General features: G+C 39.9%; 1 protein-coding gene across 3 annotated transcripts in view; it reads left to right on the top strand.

Annotated features, from left to right (window-relative positions):
* The window catches only part of MIGA1 (mitoguardin 1), a 98,208-nt gene extending 81,580 nt beyond the window's left edge, over positions 1–16,628 (top strand). For 2 of the 3 annotated variants that reach the window (XM_007978225.3, XM_038002011.2), the window contains exons 12-16: positions 1,012–1,110; positions 3,322–3,456; positions 5,231–5,284; positions 9,701–9,817; positions 11,656–16,628. In XM_007978225.3, coding sequence (XP_007976416.3) covers positions 1,012–1,110; positions 3,322–3,456; positions 5,231–5,284; positions 9,701–9,817; positions 11,656–11,874 — 624 coding nt within the window. In that variant the 3' untranslated portion in view covers positions 11,875–16,628. The remainder of the gene's footprint in view (positions 1–1,011; positions 1,111–3,321; positions 3,457–5,230; positions 5,285–9,700; positions 9,818–11,655) is intronic. The other variant, XM_038002020.2, reaches the window with a different exon arrangement.
* Positions 16,629–22,524: the final 5,896 nt, after the last annotated feature.

Below are 22,524 nucleotides of genomic sequence, written 5' to 3'. Positions count from 1 at the left end.
CAAAGTTTCCCATTTTAAAAATAAATAATGCAAAGGGCATTAAGTTATGCTCGGGTTGAACTATCTATAAAGTCCACACTATTTCAACCAAGTTGTTTCTCATAAATTATTTCCAATTTGCCATAAAGTCTGTAAATGTCATGGTGAGAATTATCATTAGAGCTGCTGCGATAGCCATCACTATTGTTATTACTAATGCTTCCTCTTTTATTCCCTCAATCCTGTTCAGGAAGAGGGTTACAGGAAATAGTGTAGGTCTCAGTACAATATAAATTGAACTGCCTCATCTTCATGTAGTAGAATGAGGCAGAAGCAATGATAAGAACTTCATTCCGACTGTAAGGAACCACCTTACTTTATGCAAGGTTTGTCCAGATGATGAGAAAACAAAACAGGCCTTCCTTGAGCCATTTGCACACCTAGCTTTCAGACTCAATCCCTTTGAACTTTAATTCTTTCATTTATATAATAGAATTACATTTATATGACTTCATTTCAGAGGGTTTTTAGGATGATTAAATAAATTATAAATGGGAAAGCAACTTAAAGAATAAAGTGTTAAGAAGCATAAAGTGCTAAGTATATGTAAGATGATACTATTAATATGTGCGATTCCCAATGTAAGTCTTGTGTTGCTTTCTTGGCCTTCTCATGACAGATAAACTCAGTGATTTGAACTAGGGTTCCTCCAAAAGAAGCAGAACTGCAACAAAAGCCTCACATAATGTCTGCTATAACCAGATTTTCATTTTAAGGACAGACCAAAATAGGCATACTTATTTGAGTAATAAATAGTTTGCTTGTGACATTTTACTGACATTCTTTATCTTGGCTTCTGCAAAATGTTGCAACAGCAAAGTAGTAAACCAGATAAATTTGGCATACCTTTAAAATGTATTTTAGTTCAGTTACCTAGTAGAATTGAGATCCACCAGACTTTCTTGAAGAGTAACTTTCTTTGTAGCTTGTTATAAAGTTGAGTTTAGGGTTAAAATGTGTTTTCTTCTTCAGAATCCAAAGAAGTTTGAAGATGTTTTTGATGAAATGATCTATTTTTTAGAGCAGACCGATCACTGGGGTAGTACTGAAATGGAACTTGCTGCTAGAGGGGTAAGTTCAAGTTTTTTGTGATATTTATTTTTCTTAGTTATTTGCATGTAATTTTACAGGAGTTGAGACTACTGTTTCATTGTCCTTGTTAAATACAGTAAAGCCAATTATATGGTTGTGGGACATCTTTTTTTCTGACAGAGTCATAAACCACACTCCTTATACATTGGGGCAGTAGTTGTAAATTGTTTTCTAACAAGCCTTTTTTGCTGTTGTTGGCTCCTTGCTTCCTTCCCTCCTGTCCTCCTTCCCTTGTTCTCTCTCTCACTTCTCTCCAAAAGTCACTGGCAGACCCCTAGCAGGGCAGGAATGGTGGCCTATGCAAGGACAGCTTTGGGTGGTACAACAGCAGCAGCTCAGTAGGGCTGGGGAATTGACTGTATACACAGGACTGAACAAATAAGTATACTGAGAAAAATCAGAGCCAGCTTTTCCCTGTGAGAGAAGGGAGGTATAAAAAGCTGGGATTGGAATTGGAGCTGTCAGTGTGAGTTCACAGTTTAGAATATATATGTAGATACAGATATAGAAATAAATATAGGTCTGGACGTGGTGGCTCATCCCTGTAATCCCAGCACTTTGGGAGGCTGAGGCGGGCGGATCACCTGAGGTCAGGAGTTCGAGACCAACCTAGCCAACATGGCAAAACCTCGTCTCTACTGAAAATACAAAAATTAGCTGGGCGTAGTGGCTCACGCCTGTAATCCCAACTACTCGGGAGGCTAAGGAATGAGAATTGCTTGAACCTGGGAGGTGGAGGTGGCAGTGAGCCGAGATCATGCCTCTGTACTCCAGCCTGGGTGACAGAAAGAGACTGTCTCAAAAAAATACATAGATATAGATATCGGCCAGGCATGGTGGCTCACTCCTGTGATCCCAGCACTTTGGGAAGCTGAGGCGGGCGGATTGTGAGGTCAGGAGTTTAAGACTAGCCTGACCAACATGGTGAAACCTGTCTCTACTAAAAATACAAAAATTAGCCAGGCATTGGGTGCATGCCTGTAATCCCAGCACTTTGGGAGGCCGAGGCAGGTAGATCACTTGAGGCCAGGAGTTTGAGATCAGCCAGGCCGATGTGGTGAAACCATGTCTCCACTAAAAATACAAAAATTAGCCAGGCATGGTGGTGCATACCTGTAATCCCAGCTACCCAGGAGGCTGAGGCAAGAGAATCACTTGAACCCAGGAGGTGGGAGCTGCAGTAAGCCAAGATCGTGCCAGTGCACTCCAGCCTGGGTGACGGAACAAGACTCTGTCTCAGAAGCTAAAGAAAAAAAAAAAAATGAGTTTACAAGGAGCTGAAAGGTCTTCTAGGCAGAGAAAACAGTGAGTACAGCAAATACATGAAGACTTAATCTTTCCTTTTCTAGTGTTCCTTTATTCAGGAAATGGAATCAGCATCCATTTACTTCTGCAGGCCAGCAACCTGAGACTCATCCTTCACCTCTCCCTGATCCTCACCCACTTTATCATATTCATCTCTAAGTTTGTCAGTTTTAACTCATAAATGTCTTTCAGTTTCTTCAACTGTCCTCTCTTCCTGTCACCCCTCTTGGCCTAAGTACCTGTTGTCTTTTCTCTAGGCTACGTCAGTAGTCTTTATATTTCCTGATTCCCTGCTCACTCCTTTCCTCCCTGCATTTATTCTTTCCCCTCTCTGTTTCATTCCCCACATTTCTGCCAAAATGATACAGCACAATATACTTTTTCCTTTATTGTGCTTCACACAGTTCATAATTGGATATTTGCAGGATTATTTTGTTGCTGTTTTCCCCATTATACTCTAAGCATCTAATTTGCTTACTCTAGAAGTCTGAGCACTTGGTACAGCATGCAGTATGCAGAGTGTGTATGAATGAACGAAAGAGCAAGATGTTCATGATCTGGTGGGGAAGACAGGCACATATACCAGTAACTAAATAACAAGGTAGAATGAGCATCCTGGATGTTATAATAGAAGCATGAACAAAGGACTCCTAGAATAGAGGGGAGGAGAGATTATTTTCACTTGAGATCTAGGAAGGAGCAGCGATAATGTGAATCGTAATTTTTAGTGGTGAGCTTTCATATTTGTCTCTCCTTTTATTTTTTATTTTTGAATAAGCTGATTAAAAAAAAACCCTGCTGTTATAAAACCGTAAAGCCCTGGCTCAGATTTTATTTCAGCTCTATGTAATAATAATTTTTGTTTCAACTCATAATTTAATGCAGGTGAAAAATCTAAATTTTTATGATGTTGTTCTGGATTTTATATTAATGGATTCCTTTGAAGATTTGGAAAACCCACCCACATCCATACAGAATGTAGTAAATAATCGATGGCTAAACTCATCCTTCAAAGAAACAGTAAGTGGTGGTTTACTTTTCTCAGCCTTTTAAGTTTGATTAAAAAATGTGGCACATATACACCTTGGAATACTATGCAGCCATAAAAAAGGATGAGTTCATGTCCTTTGTAGGGACATGGATGCAGCTGGAAACCATCATTCTCAGCAAATTATCGCAAGAACAGAAAACCAAAGACCGCATGTTCTCACTCATAGATGGACATTGAACAATGAGATCACTTGGACACAGGAAGGGGAACATCACACACCAGGGCCTATTGAGGGGTGGGGGAAGGGGGGAGGGATAGCATTAGGAGATATACCTAATGTAAATGATGAGTTAATGGGTGCAGCACACCAACATGGCACATATATACATATGTAAGAAAGTTGCACGTTGTACATATGTGCCCTAGAACATAAAGTATAAAAAAAAAAAAGGAAAAAATAGTGGTCAGCCAGGCGTGGTGGCTCACGCCTATAATCTCAGCACTTTGGGAGGCTGAGGCAGGTGGATCATTTGAGCTCAGGAGTTTGAGACCAGGCTGGGCAACATAGTGACACCTCGTCTCTACAAAAAAAAAAAATACAAAAATTTGCCAGGTGCAGTGGTGCATGCCTGTAGTTTCAGTTACTCAGGAGGCTGAGGTGGGAGGTTCACTTGAGCCTTGGAGGCGGAGGTTGCAAGATCACTCCTTTGCACTTCAGCCTAGGCGATGGGAGTGAAACCCTGTCTCAAAAAAAAAAAAAAAAGAATACTTTATTATTACACACAGAATATTTATTTGTGTATGTGAATTCTATATACACATATTTTCACTTTTTTTCCCTTAAGGAACAGAACTTTAAAACTCTGAAAATGGAATCTTCTTTGTTTCAGAGTACAGTCTTTTTCCTTTAGTGGCTTTGTGTTTAATTTTTTAAATATTATTTTACTTTTTTTTTTTTGCCCTTACAACATACAACTTTGCTCATGATTTAAAAATTTAAATAATGAAGTACCTTTGCATTAATATTTTCAAACAATGTGAGGACCCTGACTAGTTTTGTTTGTTTGTTTGTTTGTTTGTTTGTTTGTTTGTTTTGAGACAAAAGTCTCGCTCTGTCGCCAGGCTAGAGTGCAGTGGCGTGATCTCTGCTTACTTCAACCTCCATCTCCTGGGTTCAAGCAATTCTCCTGCCTCAGCCTCCCGAGTGTCTGGGTCTACAGGCATGCACTACCATGCCCAGCTAATTTTGTTTTGCATTTTTAGTAGAGATGGGGTTTCACCATCTTGGCCAGGATGGTCTCCATCTCTTGACCTCGTGATCCACCCGCCTCAGCCTCCCAAAGTGCTGGGATTACAGGGGTGAGCCACCGCGCCCGGCCGACTAGTTCTTATTAGTAATGAATGTATTGAACGTTTTAGACCCATAAACTTTGAACTTTTTTTTTTTTTTTTGAGACGTAGTCTTGCTCTGTCGCCCAGGCTGGTGTGCAGTGGCGTGATCTTGGCTCGCTGCAAGCTCCGCCTCCCGGGTTCATGCCATTCTTCTGCCACAGCTTCCCGAGTAGCTGGGACTACAGGCGCCCTCCACCATGCCCGGCTAATTTTTTGTATTTTTAGTAGAGACGGGGTTTCACCATGCTAGCCAGGATGGTCTCCATCTCCTGACCTCGTGATCCACCTGCCTCAGCCTCCCAAAGTGCTGGGATTACAAGCGTGAGCCACCACACCAGGCTGAACTTCTAATAAAAATGGAAATGTTTATATAGCTGTATATGAATCTTTCTTTTCTCTGCATGTATTTAGGCTGTGGCTTCAAGTTGTTGGTCGGTGCTGAAACAGAAAAGACAACAGATGAAGGTAAAATTCATTAAGACCTGAATTCCTTTGTTAAATCATTTAAGGATTCTGTCAAAGAAGCTTCTGAGTCACTTCTCTGGTAGGAATTGGCAGCTGTAGGAGGGGTAGGAGGGACTATCCCTCAGGCTAGATGAGTGACTTACTGGTGGTGGGTTGGCTTCTTTTTTGAAGGCCTTCTTTCTCATCCTTAATATTTGATGTAGTTTCATATAGCAAGTATTGAGGCGTGCGTGGTATTTCAGCTAACTGGGAGAGGGGTTTAAAGTTGAAAACAGCTCTGATAAGTTTTAGGTTTTTGTTTTTTCTCTTAATGATATTATTATTATTATTATTATTATTATTATTATTATTATTTAAGACAGTCTGTCTCTGTCACCCTGGCTGGAGTGCAGTGGTATGATCCTGGCTCACTGCAACCTTCGCCTTTCAAGTGATTCTCCTGCCTCAGCCTCCCGAGTAGCTGGGACTATAGGCGCCCGCCACCCCACCCAGCTAATTTTTGTATTTTTAGTGGAGACCGGGTTTCACCATGTTGGCCAGGCTGGTCTCAAACTTCTGACCTCAAGTGATCTGCCTGCCTCAGCCTCCCAAAGTGCTGGGATTACAGGTGTGAGCCACTGCACCTGGCCAGTATTTTTTACAGTTCTTTAATATAGTGGATTCCACTTAATTTAATCCAATTAAGAAATAAAGATTTGATTCTAATAGCTGCTTTATTCAATTTGGAGCCCCTACAAATAAAAAGTCTTAGAGTTTATATCCTGCCTCCATGCCTCACACCCTGTAACCTGTCTTACCTGCTAAGCATTGTTTTTCTCATACACTCCTAGTAGTAAAGGGCAAGGACTCTCAAGTGAGACTGTTGGGTTCAAATGCCACATACTAGCTATGTGACCTTAGGCAAGTTGCTTACCCTCTCTATGCCTCAGTTTCCTCATCTCTGAGAATAGTAATAGTGTCTACCTCATAGTGTTTTGTTTTGTTTTGTTTTAGAGATAGGGTCTTGCTCTGTCATTCAGGCTGGAGTTCATTGGCATGATCATAGCTCACTGCAGCCTCTAACTCCTGGGCTTAAGCAATCTTCCTGCCTCATCCTCCCTGAGTTGCTACGACTACAGGTGCACAGCACCATGCCTGGCTGATTTTTTATTTTTTTTTGTACAGATGGGGTCTTGCTGTGTTGCCCAGGCTGGCCTCTAACTCCTGGCCTCAAGTGATCTTCCAGTCTCGGCCTCCCAAAGTGTTGGGATTACAGGCGTGAGCCACTGTGCCTAGCCCTCATAGGGTTTTTGAAGATTCAATATGAAGTGCTTAGAACAGTGCTTGGCATAGTGCAGTAAGCAAGTATTGACAATTACAACATTATTATTTGCCCAAGGATATACAGTATTATATCACATCCATATTTTCCAATCTTATAACTTTGAGACAGTATTGCCAGTTGCAGTGATTTTAAAGTATGGTCCTCACAGCATCTTCAGAATGTGCTGTTAGAAATGATTCTGGAGCCCCTATATTTGGATAATTCTTATTTAAAATGATTCCAGAGACCCATATTTTAAGCAGGTTTCCTTAATGATGATGATGAACTCTAACGTTAGGACTAGGAACAGACTTGTAGATGTGGGTTTGATTCTTACACTAACTAGCATGATTACAGTAAGTTACTGACCATCAGCTGACCCTCAGTTTTCCCATGTGCAAAACGGTGTTAATGCCTACTTAATAGGACTGTGGTAAGGATGAAAGCAATATCAACCAGCTTAATTTAAACATTAAACATTTAAAGAGTTTAGTAAGTGGTAGTTATAATAATAATGATATTATTAACATGTCTAACTTTATTTTTCTACTTCTTAGAATAAATATTGTACTTTTTTTTCTTTTTGAGACAGAGTCACTGTGTCGCCCAGGCTGGAGTGCAATGGCACGATCTCAGCTCGCTACAACCTCCACCTTCCAGGTTCAAGTGATTCTTCTGCCTCAGCCTCTCAAGTAGCTGGGATTACAGGCGCCCGCCACCATGCCTGGTTAATTTGTATATTTTTGGTAGAGATGGGGTTTCATCATGTTGGCCAGGCAAGTCTCAAACTCTCGACCTCAAGTCATCCACCTGCCTTGGCCTCACAAAGTGCTGGGATTTCAGGCCTGAGCCAGTGTGCCCGACCTAAGTCTACTTTCTATATCCATAGATACCTATATGTCTCACCTCTTGGGAACTATCTCCTATACCTGAAATGCCAAATTCCCTCTGTACTAAAATAAATCTTACCCATCATTGAGCTCAGCTCACATAATTCCTTGCTAAAGTTTATCTAGTCTGCTTCAGCCCACACGAAGTTCCTACTTCTCTGACCTCATAATACACTTCAAGTCTGTATGGTATTTAGAACTTTACTATATGTCGAACATAACTTTTTGGCCCTCACTAACTAGCTGTGTGTGAATTAGGGCAGTTTATTTAACCCCTCTCCAATATCACTTTTCACATGTTTAAAATGATGTTAACATGACATACTTTTGAAGGAATGTTTTAGTAAATTAAATAAAAACTAGCACATTTTCTAGAATATAATGGGTACTCATTAAATGGTAACTGCTGCTATCTTATATTTTAAAAATGAGGTTTAGGCCCGGCACAGTGGCTCTTGCATGTAATCCTAGCACTTTGGGAGGCCAGAGTGGGTGGATCACCTGAAGTCAGAGTTCGAGACCAGCCTGACCAACATGGCGAAACCCTGTCTCTACTAAAAATACAAAAATTAGCTGGGCATGGTGGTGCACGCTTGTAACCCAGCTACTCAGGAGGCTGAGGCAGGAGAATTGCTTGAACCTGGGAGGCACAGGTTGCAGTGAGCCAAGATGGTGCCACTGCACACCAGCCTGGGTGACAGAGTGAGACTCCATCTCAGAAAAAAAAAAGAAAAGAAAATGAGGTTTAGAAGATTGTCTTGGAGACTGTAAAATAGAAAATAACCCCCCCAGGAGACAGAATCTTAAGGCGTAGTTTTCTCTAGTCAGTGCTGTATAACAAATCCCACAGTGTGTTACTTAACAAGAGAAATTCAAAAAGTTATAAATATAAACTTAGAGTTTCCTAAAACACAGCTATATGAAGTGATACTTCACAGGAAGAGGCAATTACACAATTAAATACTTAAATGATATAAGGTTCCTTAATTAAAAGTTAGGATTCTAGTAAGAGTAGCTTAATCATTTTACTAGTTGTTGTTGTTGTTGTTTTTTGTCAGTTAATATAATTAAGTGATTGAGTTGGGCTTTTAATAGCTAAAACTATGATAGTCTTATCATAAAACTTATATAACTAAGGAGCACTGTAGCATTCTTGTTGTTGCCTGGTTGCAAAGCTGATATGATTGCCTTTTTTTTTTTTTGAGACAGAGTCTTACTTTGTCACCCAGGCTGGAGTACAGTGGTATTATCTTGGCTTACTGCACCCTCCAACTCCTGGGCTCAAATGATCCTCCCACCTCAGCCTCCTAAGTAGCTGGGACTATAGGTACACACCACCACACACGCCTGGCTAACTTTTGTATTTTTTGCAAAGACAAGATTTCACCACGTTGTCCAGGCTGGTCTCGAACTCCTAGGGTCGAGTGATCCACCTGCCTTGGCCTCCCAAAAGTGTTGGGATTATAGGCATGAGCCACCATGCCTGGCTGGATGGCTTTTTTATGAAGCATTTTTATGAGGTAAAAACAACTTTTAAGGGCGGGATATGGCAGCTCAGGCCTGTAATCCCAGCACTTTGGGAGGCCAAGTAGGGAGGATTGCTTGAGCCCAGGAGTTCAAGACCAGCCTGAGCAACATAGTGAGACCTGTTTCTACTAAAAACAGAAAAAATTAGCCAGGAGGGGTGGCATGCATGTGTGGTTCCAGCTACCTGGGATTTTGAGGTGGGAGGATCGCTCAAGCTTGGGAAGGTGAGGCTGCAGTGAGCCATGAGTGCACCAGTGCGCTTCACCCTGGGCTACAGAGTGAGACCCTGTCTCAAAAAAACAAACAACAAATAAAGAAATGTGTCTCAGCACATATTAAACTATTGACTAGGATATGAAAACTATATATAAAACATTCTGTGACTCTAAAGGTTTCTGGTAACCTTATTAACTTTCTTAATAGCATGGCTGATGATTGACTCTTGGTTTGCTCTCAAAAACAGTAGTCATGAGCCTTGCACTGTAGTGTGCACCTGTAGTCCCCACTGCTCAGGAAGCTAAAGCAGGGGGATTGCGTGAGGCCAGGAGTTTGAGGTGTTGCTAAACTCTGGTCTAAAAAGCAAATTTTCTTAAACTCCCACTGGTCATATAATGAATAGCAACTTCAGTTTCTGTACTAGAGAAAGCAAATAACAAGAAGGTAGAAATAACTTGATTCTCCTTTACTTCCCAACAGATCCCAGATGGATTTTTTGCCCATTTTTATGCCATTTGTGAACACATCAGTCCTGTCCTAGCCTGGGGCTTTTTGGGTCCTAGAAATTCTCTCTATGATTTATGTTGCTTTTTTAAGGTATGTTCAGTCATTGAGTAATTTCTCTTTTTTTTTCTAAATCAAAGAGGAGATACGGTTTTATTCTGTTTTGTTTTGCTTTTGTAGAACAACAACTGTTATTTAAGAGTAAATTTATAAAAGTCACCTAAATTCAGCACTTAAATGCCAGTATTAACTATTTTTGGCATTTTATAATACCACTATTATTATAATGGACCAGTATTTTATAGATTTGGTGCTTTATTGTGGAGTAGGCTCAGCATATCCATTCACCTTATCAATTCCCTAATGCAAGGGATACCCAAGCTTGAGCAACACAGTGAGACCTGTTTCTACTAAAAATAGAAAAAATTAGCCAGGAAGGGTGGCATGCATGTGTGGTTCCAGCTACCTGGGATTTTGAGGTGGGAGGATTGCTCAAGCTTGGGAAGGTGAGGCTGCAGTGAGCCATGACTGTATGAATTTGAAAGTCTGGATGTTTTATTGTACCATTCTTTTTTTAAAATTATGTTTATGTGCTGTCAAGGTAATATTTTTATAAATGGTTTAGAAAATGTTTATTTTACTCTCATTCAGAACACATTGATTTTTGTAGTTTACTTGACCACCCAAATGTAAGGTACGTGTTTTAGGGATTGGGAATTAAGTCTGTCATCAGTGAGCATTCTGACTTGGGGCAAATCATTCTTTGATGTTCCTTTTCTTTATCTATAAAATGAGGGGACCTAACAGGTTGATTGCTAATGATCCTTTCAGATATAAAATCTAGTGAATCAGCCGGGCGCGGTGGCTCACGCCTGTAATCCCAGCACTGTGGGAGGCCGAGGCGGGTGGATCTCAAGGTCAGGAGATGGAGACCATCCTGGCTAACACAGTGAAACCCCGTCTCTACTAAAAATACAAAAAATTAGCGGGACGTGGTGGTGGGCGCCTGTAGTCCCAGCTACTCGGGAAGCTGAGGCAGGAGAATGGCGTGAACCCGGGAGGCGGAGCTTGCAGTGAGCCGAGATCGCGCCACTGCACTCCAGCCTGGGTGATAGAGCGAGATTCCGTCTCAAAAAAAAAAATCTAGTGAATCAGTGAAGTGTGTCTTCTTAGTACTTCTTAATAACGTTTGGAAGATATGTTATTAAGAAAGAAGACAAATTAAATATTCCTGTTTTTCACTCTTTGAAATTACTTTTTTTTCTATTTTGGTGATATAACAGCTGAGACTTAATACTTATTAGTAGGCAGTTTGCTTACAGTGAGTTTCAGTGTATATAATAACTTACTGAAATGAAATATCCTTCAGGATCTGCCACTGATTTGAGACCTGAAATGTTCTTTTTTTTTCATGTGCCTTAAGGGTTTTTCTTGTACAAAAAAAGCACATTTAAAATTATAATGTATTATTTTATTATTATTTATTTAAAACTATTACTAGAATAGTTTATTTTTCTGTCTTAGAGTAGAGGCAATGCTCAAAGGTCACATTGAAGGAAAAGGACTATAACCCCTTACATTTAAACAGTGCTTTAGAGTTTACAGGCACTTCTTATAGATTATCTTTTTTAAATGTTTCCCCACCTCTTCATGGTATCACATAGGTTATCTTTTTTGATCATCATGTCATCCCTGAGTAGTAAGTAGGATGGGTGGTATTAGCCCTATTTCACAGAAAAAGACAATGAGCCCCAAAAAAGGAAAGGTTAAATCACTTGTGCAAGGTCCCTTTTCTAATGAGATATGAAACTAGCACTGGAAGTCAGGTCTTCTGATTCCTGATTCAATGCTCATTATAATATTAGAAGCTTTTTCAATGTAACATAACTTTGGTCTAATAAATGCCAATTTGTTTTATGTTCATTTTCCAGAATCAAGTTCTTTTATTTCTCAAAGATATTTTTGACTTTGAGAAGGTGCGCTATTCAAGTACAGAGACTTTAGCTGAAGACCTCATGCAGTTACTCATTCGCCGCACTGAGCTTTTAATGGCCTATCTTGAAGCAGATGCCCTGAGGCATACGAGTAGTTGTCTAAGTAGTCATGGTCATGTTATGTCCACTGGGCTACTGGAAGCCAAAGTACAATAAGTACCATAAGAATCATGCAATTTGAGTGTGCTATGAAATATTTTAAGGTAACTATTGATTTTGTAACATATATTACAGAATCAACAGAATTGGTGCATGTGGATTCAGGAGGAAAAAAAATCTAGTAAAAAATGAGCAACTGTACTGTATTTATACAGAAGTTCTGAAATTGAATTCCTGTGTAGTATAGTCATAGTGGCTTTTTGCACTTATTAGGTAATAATCAAAGTTGTGAAATGTATCTTTTACAGAAATATTGCTTGAATTGAAGCCAATATTTGGGAGTTAATTGGTTTGTCTTCTTGAAGCTGTCATTCTCAAAAGCTCTGTTTTTATGTTTTGCACCTTTAAAATGTACACTTTAGCCAAGATCTTTGTGGCCCACACATGAAAGAATATATTACTCCTAGTGTCAGTATATTTAACTTTGCCTAGAAACATATTTTTAATTATAAAGTTATTTGTTTAATCAAGTTTGGGCAGTAACGATGTTTAACATGTACTGCATACATTATTGCTTGTGCATTTGCTTATGTATTTGAATCAAAGAAATTGTAATCACTGAATATTGTTATAGACTATTTAAATGGGCCACTTGTAGTGGCTCATGCCTGTAATACTTCGGGAGGCTGAGGCAGGAGGGTAGTTTGAGGCTAGGAGGTTGAGACTAGCCTGGACAACATGAGGAGACGCCTGTCTCTACAAAAAAATAAAAATAAATTAGCTGGTATCAAGCAGAGTTCCATGGAAGTATTAAAATTTAAAAGTAAAAATAAAAATAGGCCGGGCTTGGTGGTTCATGCCTGTAATCCTAGCACTTTGGGAGGCCAAGGCGGGTGGATCACCTGAGGTCAGATGTTCGAGACCAGCCTCACCAATATGGTGAAACCCCGTCTCTACTAAAAATACAAAAATTAGCCAGGTGTGGTAGCGGGCGCCTGTAGTCCCAGGTACTAGGGAGGCTGAGACAGGAGTATTGCTTGAACCCAGGAAGTGGAGGTTGTAGTGAGCCGAGATCGCACTACTGCACTCCAGCCTGGGCAACAAAGTAAGACTCCATCTCAAAAAATAAATAATTTAATTAAATTAGTTGGGTGTAGTGGCATGTGTCTGTGGTCCCAGCTACTTGGGAGGCTGAGGTGGAAGGATCACTTGAGTCCAGAAGGTCAAGGCTGTCATGAGCCATGATTGCACCACTGCACTCCAGCCTGGGTGACAGCAAGACCCTATCTCAAAAGTGAATAAGTAAAACAAATAAAACATTTAAATGAATTGACACTGAGAAATTTACAATTTATAAATTTATATTAACTGTAGTTTCCAAAATATGTTACTGTTGGTCCTGTAAGTTACAAAGAGACTGAAGAACTTTCTTTTTATACATTAGAGCATTTTTCCCTGGAATGATATTGATTAAAAAGATAGCATTTATTAATTAATAAAGGCAATTTAAAATTTAGTGTTATTTGAAGACTGTCAACATCTGAAGGTATGAAACTTGGTACAGTAAAATAATTTCTCCTTTCTCCTACAAAACTTCCTTTTAGTTATTCCCACAGAAAACTCAGCCCAGTGGGAATTTGTCATATTATGCCCATGTTTTAAAAATATTCACATTTTGAATCTTACTGACGTTTTAAAGAAGGGTTTTTTCTTCCCTTGAATGTGAAGCAAAACTATTTTTAATCATGTGGAAGTATATATTTCATGTTCATTATGATAAATCTACAAACAAATGAATTGTTTTTATGGATGGGGTTCTTCTATAAGAGTATATTAAATGCTTTCAGAGTTGTATTAATTTTGTTTCTAAATAATATACCACTTATTTGGAGTGCCTAACTCAGTATGTAAGTAGATTAGATTTATTGATTTTGCCCCTAAAACGGGCTTTATTCATTTTAGGAGTGAGTTGCACAAAAGGACCTAAAATGCTCTGTTTTTTTTCTTCTTTTAAGAGACGGGGTCTTGCTCTATTGCCCAGGCTGGAGCGCAGTGTGCTATCATACATAGCTCACTGCAGTCTCCAACTCCTCATACTAGATGCATGTGCCACCATGTCTTACTCCTAAAACGCGTTTTTAAAAAGCGAATTTTTAGATGAAAGTGCCTAGTTTCTGATTAATAAATAGAAGATGAAAAGTCAGGGGAAAAAGCATAATCTTTTAAGATTTGTAAATTTGTGTATGTGCCACATTTATGTAAATTAACTACAAAATATGGAATTCAGGATCATGCGTTTTGCATGTACTTTCTAGGTTATATAGCATGAAACATACAAATTACCACTGTTCTTTAGTATATAGCTCCTTGACTTTTCTTACATAGATGCTTAATTTAACAATTACCTATTTATAATTCTTATTATTGATGGGAATATGATTAGAAGTACCAAAACTAAAAATTCCATTATATACTGTTTACTTTTTATTTAATATTGCATGTTTTTACCTTGTGGTATCTTTGGTCTTGAATGATACACACACATCTGTGTGCGTGCACATGCATTTCATTACCATGTAGACAAGACAGTTATTGCTTATATTAACTTACCCATTTGAGGGCTAAGTGTTTTAAGTTGTGGTTTTATAAGCAAAGCTGTAAGTAAATGTAATTTATTTTAGAAAGATATTATTTGACACCAGTTTTGAAGAATTGCACTATTTGATAATGCTGCTACTACATGAGATAACTCTGGGGAATTAATTTTATGAGATAAGACGAATGGCTTTCTAGAAGGTGTTGCTTTTTATTTTGTTTTTGTTTTTCTTTTTTACATTTCATCTTAGAAAAAGTTGCTTATATTCAGCAGGATGGTTTGTCAAATTCAGTGTTTGAGTTTGTTTCTGGTCAGTTCAGTAGCTGCTACTTTAGCAAGATGTGGCCTTTCACAAAAGAGGTAAGAGTGACCAAATAGAATTTTAGGACAATAAGTATAGGAAAAACCTCTATTGTAAGAGAAGAAACTTGAACTTTTTTTTTTTTTTTTTTTTGAGACGGAGTTTCGCTCTGTCGCCCAGGCTGGAGTGCAGTGGCGCAATCTCGGCTCACTGCAAGCTCCGCCTCCCAGGTTCACGCCATTCTCCTGCCTCAGCCTCCTGAGAAGCTGGGACTACAGGCGCCCACCATCACACCCGGCTAATTTTTTTGTATTTTTAGTAGAAACGGGGTTTCACCATGTTTGCCAGGGTGGTCTCGATCTCCTGACCTTGTGATCCGCCCACCTTGGCCTCCCAAAGTGCTGGGATTACAGGTGTGAGCCACCGCGCCCGGCGAAACTTGAACTTTTTAAAGGAAATGTCCTCTTGAACATTCTGACCGCGTGGAGAAGGGTACTTAAGACATATATAACAGGCCGGATGCAGTGGCTCATGCCTGTAATCCCAGCACTTTGGGAGGCCCAGGTGGGCAGATCACCTGAGGTCGGGAGTTTGAGACCAGCCTGACCAACATGGTGAAACCCCGTCTCTACTAAAAATACAAAATTAACCGGGCATAGTGGCGCATGCCTGTAATCCCAGCTACTCGAGAGGCTGAGGCAGGAGAATCGCTTGAACCTGGGAGGCAGAGGTTGCAGAGAGCCGAGATCGTGCCATTGCACTCCAGCCTGGGCAACAAGAGTGAAACTTTGTCCCAAAAAAACACAAAAGACATATATAACAGTTTCCATTTGCCTTAAAATTGGGTTAAATAGCAAAAGCAATGTTTTTAAAAATGATTAGTTCAGAGCCTTTTAGGGTAAACCCTGTTTAAACACTCATGGAATTGCCCTTGCCACCATGAGTTCTACCATCCACTTCCATATGTAAATTGTAAGAGGGACTTCAGTTAAGTCAGTCCTGAGAAAATAGCCTTTTTTTCTGGAAGAAAGAAGATAAATTTTCAGGCAATTTACATTTGGTATTTCTTTTAATTTCCTTTTTTGTATTTTGATTTCTCTACATTTTTGTTCAACTAAAAGAGTACTTATTTCTTCTTGAAGGTTAACATGATATTTATTAAGTATCAAAATGGACTTATCTTTTAAAAAAGAAGACAAGTTTTCCATACTGTCACAGCTCCAAAGAACTTTCTGCTTTCTCATACAGTAATATTCTTTATTTGCATCCATTTACTATGATTCCATTAATTTGTTAAATTAACTGCCTTTATAAAAATATTTACAAATGTTTTCTTGCCTTAAAATGTAACATTTTCTACTTTAATTTCCAAGAGAGTGATTATTTGCATTACAAAGGAATTCTTACTAATTCCTGTTAGCCTAGGAAATAGGAATGCCAAAGTAACATTTAATGTACTTCTCTGTAACTTTTCATAATCAGAAATTTTTAATTATGTTTATATAACCCATTTATTTTCATTTTAATGTGAATATATATTCAGAAATTATTTGATGTAAATTTCAAAATGATTATAGAAATTAAGCTGAATTCTAATTTTTGCTTAGATTAAGAAATATGTATGTGAAATTTAAGAATTTATGTAATCTGTGATTAATGGAAATAGCATCCCTACTTTGTTCCTAATGAATATATTATGTTATTGTTTTGTTTAGTTTGAGAACAACCATGTATTAGCTTTACTTGGCTGATATCAGTAAATGTTTCTATTTCCTAAATGTAAGGCCTGTACTCATTAATTTGTGTAAAAGTAAAACACTACAGTAGCAGAAAAAATTGCACTGGCTCTTTAGCCAAAATAAGCACTGTAATGTGGATGTATTACTATTACTGCCAAATAAAAAAGTGATGGTACGTCTTGTTGATGTATTGAATATTTTAAACAATGTTAATATATAATTATGAAGTCACACTTGTCTCATCAGATCCTATATGAGAACATTCAAGTCTCCATAAGACCCATATATATGGCATAGAGAACAGGACAACTGCAGAAGCATTATAACCAAATACAAAACTTTATCATTAAAATAAAAAATAAAAGGCCAGGCGCGGTGGCTCACGTCTGTAATCCTAGCACTTTAGAAGGCCAAGGCGGGTGGATCACCTGAGGTCAGGAGTTCGAGACCAGCCTGGCCAACATGGTGAAACCCTGTCTCTACTAAAGATACAAAAATTATCTGGGCATGGTGGCAGGCACCTGTAATCCCAGCTACTCGGGAGGCTGAGGTAGGAGAATCGCTTGAACCTGGGAGGCAGAGGTGGCAGTGAGTCGAGTTCATACCATTGCACTCCAGCCTGGGCAACAAGAGCAAAACTCCATCTCAAAAAAATAAACAAAATAAAAAATAAAGATTAAAAAATTTATTGTTTCTCCATGTACTGATGTGGGGAAAAGGACAGTTTTGTGATGAATAAAGTGAAAGTACTTGTGTTTTAATTAAAGTGTTTGGATGATAATGCCATCAAGCATAATATAAACTTATCATATTCATATATATGCATCATTACTATTCATATATGATCTGAACCTCCTGTCTCATCAGTTCTTCAAAAGGCTTCAGATATATAGCCAGGTGCAGTGGCTCATGCCTGTAATCCCCGCACTTTGGGAGGCTGAGCAAAGCAGATCACCTGAGGTCAGGAGTTTGAGACCAGCCTGGCCAACATGGCAAAACCCTGTCCCTACTAAAAATACAAAACTTAGGCCAGGCGTGGTGGCGCACACCTGTAATCCCAGGTTCTTGGAAGGCTGAGGCAAGAGAATTGCTTGAACCCAGGAAGTGGAGGGTATAGTAAGCTGAGATCACGCCACTGCACTCTAGCTTGGGCAACAGAGTAAGACTCAGCCTCCAAACCAAAAAACAAAAGGGTTCAGATATATTTAGTCAAGGAGAGGGATGCCACCTGGATACCACCATAGTAACCAGATGGAAGTCACCTGAATATGAAAACAGATTCTTAGTTTGGGACTTTTAACAAATAGGCTTATTTTAGGATAATTATATATGCTGTAGATATGTATGCTGTAGATAAATGTACATAGTTATATTTTTAGAATTATTAAACATATAAAGTGAAATATATTGATAAGAAAACCATATAAACATGAGTAGAATCTTTCCTTAGCTAGGATACAGGGTTGGAGTGCAGTGGGAATCTAGAGCAGCATCTCATTCTCATTTTCTGTTTTGTCATTATCTGCCATACTCTGTTGTCTCATGCATCATCTTTGATCCCACTATCTGAACTTAATGTAATCTCTCTCTGAATTCTTGTGTATGTTTAAAATGCTTCTCTGCAAACATCTTAGTGCCCTATTGTTAGACTTTATAGGGCTTTGCTGGAAATCTTTATAAATAGCTTTGTTAATCTTTCCAAACTAACTGTTCTTATGCTGCGTCTGACTGCTGTTTTTTTCTGCAGTGTTTCTTATGCCCTGTATTCTCTGATACTTTATCCTGCCACTTCTTCCCCCGATCTCTTTCTCTTCTTACGCTACTGACATCTTTGATGAGGCTACACAAGCTCTTCTGTCTGCTAAGCTTCTTTCTTTGGCTTTTTCTCTCTGAACAGTGAAAACCCTACAGTAACCTCAATCATCTGGGCAGGGAAGGACTGTATTCTACTACAGAGAAGAAAAGCAGCCTTCCTTCTATGACACTTTTTATTCTTTACTTAAAAGCCACAGCAAAGCAACTGGTACATCAAATATGTCTTTTATGTGTGTCACAGAAGCCTTTCACAAAGTACATTTATATTTAGGAAATTACAGAACTTTTATAATTTGCTATGATTGAAATGATACCATAGTACTTGAATATAGAGAAGCGCTTTGAATTAGAAAACACTTGAAATATATGACTTCCAGAACTTTGCTAATTCTTATTTAATAATAACTCTGTGTGATAATGGTCCCAGGGGCTGGGCACGGTGGCTCACACCTGTAATCCCAGCACTTTGTGAGGCCAAGGCAGGTGGACTGCCTGAGCTCAGGAGCTTGCGACCAGCCTGGGCAACATGGTGAAACCCCATCTCCACTAAAATACAAAAAAATGAGCTGGGTGTGGCAGCTTGCACCTGTAGTCCCAGTTACTCAGGAGGCTGAGGCAAGAGAACTGCTTGAACCTGGGAGGTGGAGGTTGCAGTGCGCTGAGATCACATCATTGCACTCCAGCCTGGGCGACAGAGCGAGAATCCGTCTCAAAAAAAAAAAAAGAAAGAAGAGAATGGTCCCAGGAATTTTACAAAGGACCAGTAAAATAATGTGGTAGAAGATGAAGATGGATAATAAATATTAAAACAATTATATTCACAATCTGTTACAATACAACAAATCCCAAAATTTTAGCAGCTCAAAACAACAAACATGATCTTACACAGTTTCTGAAGGCTGGGAATTCAGGAATGGCTTAGTCTGGTGGTTCTCTCCTGAAGTTGCAGTCATCTGAAGGCCTGATTGGGGCTGGAAGACTCACTTCTAAGGTTTTCTCATTCACATGTCTGTTGTCAGGAGTCCTCAGTCCCTTGCTAACCATTAGCAAGAGACCTTAGTTCCTACCAACTAGACCTCTCAGCTGCCTGAGTGTCTTTTAAGACATGGCAGCTGGCCAGGCATGGTGGCTCATGCCTGTAATCCCGGCGCTTTGGGAGGCTGAGGCAGGAGGAATGTTTGAGCCCAGAAGTGTGAGACCAGCCTGGGCAACATAATGAGATCCTATCTCTCCAAAAAAAAAAAAAAAAGACATGGCAGCTGGCTTCCTCCCAGATGAATAATCCAAGAAATAACAGCAAGGTAAAAGACGCAATGTCTTTTATAACCTAGATGTTGAAGTGTTACCACTTCTGCCATTGGTAACACAGACCAGTGCTGACACAATGTGGGAGGGGATTACCCAGGATGTGAGTACCAAGAGGTGGAACATGTGGGGTTGTGTTGGTGGCTGGATACTATGGCAGGGAATCATAATAAATTATACATAATGATACAGACAATTTTTTTTTTTTTTTTTAAGAGCGAGACAAAGTTTTTCTCTCTCTTACCCAGGCTGGAGTGCAGTGGTTCTCACTGCAACTTCTAACTCCTGGGCTCAAGTGATTCTCCTGCCTCAGCCTCCTGAGTAGCTGGGGCTACAGCCACATGCCACCACACCTGGCTTATTTTTACTGTTTCGTAGAGATGAGGTCTTGGTATGTTTCCCAGGCTGGTCTTGAATTCCTGTCCTCAAGTGATCCTCCCACCTCAGCCTCCCAAAGTTCTGGGATTACAGGCTTGAGCCACCGTGCCTCGTTGACATTTTAATTTTAATCAGTGAATGAATGTACATTCTTTGGTCAATCTTTTGATATACCAAGGCCTTTAGTTAGGAGTATGGATTCACTCTATATTTCAAGATATCTTTGTTACATAAACTAAACTGCTAAATCAGTGGTCCCCAAACTTTTTGGCACCAGGGGCCAGTTTTGGGGAAGACAATTTTTCCATGGACAGTGCGGGGGTGGGTGTGGTGGATAGTTTTGGGATGAAATTGGTCCACCACAGATCATCAGGGATTATATTCTCATAAAGAATGCACAACCTAGATTCCTTACATGCAAGTTCATAATAGGGTTTGTGCTCCTATGAGAATCTAATGCCATCGCTGATCTGACAGGCGGCAGAGCTCAGGTGGTAATGCTCACTCGCCGGCCCTCACCTCCTGCTGTGCAGCCTGGGGTTTGGGGACCCCTGCCCTAAATCATCATCTGGAATTTCGCGTTTTCCTTACTTTTTTTTTTTTTTTTTTGAGACGGAGTCTGGCTCTGTTGCCCAAGCTGGAGTGCAGTGGCCGGCTCCGCCTCCCGGGTTTACGCCATTCTCCTGCCTCAGCCTCCCGAGTAGCTGGGATTATAGGCATGCACCACTACGCCCAGCTAATTTTTGTGTTTTTAGTAGAGACAGGGTTTTGCCATTATGGCCAGGCTGGTCTCAAACTCCTGACCTCAGGTGATCCGCCCACCTTGGCCTCCCACAGTGCTGGGCTTACAGGTGTGAGCCACCGTGCCTGGCCTATAATTTCATTTTTTAAATGTTTACTTTGTATAATTTCAAAACCATGCAACTGACATAGAACAAACCCAATCATTCGTGGTAAGTATACAAGTAATGCTTATACAAATTGGCAAATCTTGGATTTTTAGTAATCTCAAACTTAGCATGTCAAAACTGAGCTCCTTACCACCCCTGCCTAAACCTACTCTTCCCACAGTCTTCCCTATCTGAGTAAATTACAATTCCATTCTTCCAGATCAAAGGCCAAAAACCTCCTTTGCTCACACCTCACATTCAGTAACCAAAATCCTACCAGTTCTACCTAAAAAGGCAACAAGGAAAAAATATATATACCAGGTATTTCTCACTACCTTCACAACTATCACTTTGGCCCAATCCCCATTCCTCATTCTGATTATTGTGGAAGCCTCCTAATTAATTGATCTCCCTGCTTCTTCTCTTGCCTTATTTAGTGTGTGTGCAGCACATAAGCTAGAGAGAGTAAACATGTCAGATCATGTCACTATGTTGTTCAAAACTTACCAAAGGCCACCCATGTTAGAGTCAAACCAAAATCTTTACAATGCTGTACAAAAAGAGGCTGGGCACAGTGGCTCATGCCTATAATCCCTACTCTTTGGGAGGCCAAAGTGGGAGGATGCTTGAGCCCAGGAGTTTGAGACCAATCCAGGCAACATAATAAGACCCTATTTCTACAAAAACTAAAACATTAGCCAGGTGTGTTGTTGCATGCCTGTAGTCCCAGCTACTCAGAGAAGCAGAGGCAGGAGGATTGCTTGAGCCCAGAAGTTAGAGGCTATGGTGAGCTGTGATTCCACCACTGCACTCCAGCCTGGGTCTCTTAAAAAAAAAAAAAAAAAAAAAAGCCAGGAGCGGTGGCTCACGCCTGTGATCCCAGCACTTTAGGAGGCTGAGGTGGGTGGATCACCTGAGGTCAGGAGTTTGAGACCAGCCTGGTCAATATGGTGAAACCCCATCTCTATTAAAAATACAAAAATTAGCCGGGTATGGTGGCAGGCACCTGTAATCCCAGCTACTCAGGAGTGTGAGGGAAGAGAATCGCTTAAACCCAGGAGGCGGAGGTTGCAGTGAGCAGAGATCATGCTACTGCACTCCAGCCTGGACGACAGAGTGAGACTTCTCAAACAAACAAACAGACAAATCCTACATAGTCTGTCTTCTGCTGCTCCCCCACTGCACCTCCTATTACTTCACCCTTCACCTACTTAGCTTCACTCACACAAGCCTCCTGGTTCTTCCTAGAACATGTCAGATAGAATCCTTCTCTGGGCCTTTGTATCTATCCCTGAACCACTCTTCCTCCAAATATTTGCATCTCCAGATATTTACATAGCCTACTGCCTCATTCTCCTCAAGGCTTTTACTCATATGAGGCTTTCCTTAGCCACTCTATCTAAAATTACAACATCTACTCAGCCTGCTTCCAGCATTCTCTACTTCCCTGCTCTGGTTTTATCCATATTGCCATATTATATGTCACTAAATACTATATAGTTCATTTATTTGCTTATTGTCTGCCTTCTTTCACTAGAATGTATGTTCCATAATGTCAGGGATTTTTTCTTTTATCACTGTTGTATCCTTAGCATCTAGAACTGAATATGTGTTGAATGAATGAATGATGAATTGGTGGGAAAATAAGCAGGCCTTGCATGCTGAGTAGCTATCAGCGTTCGA

This window comes from Chlorocebus sabaeus, chromosome 20, assembly GCF_047675955.1.
Source record: "Chlorocebus sabaeus isolate Y175 chromosome 20, mChlSab1.0.hap1, whole genome shotgun sequence".
Taxonomy (NCBI): Eukaryota; Metazoa; Chordata; class Mammalia; order Primates; family Cercopithecidae; genus Chlorocebus; species Chlorocebus sabaeus.
This window is presented reverse-complemented; position numbering and strand designations above follow the sequence as displayed.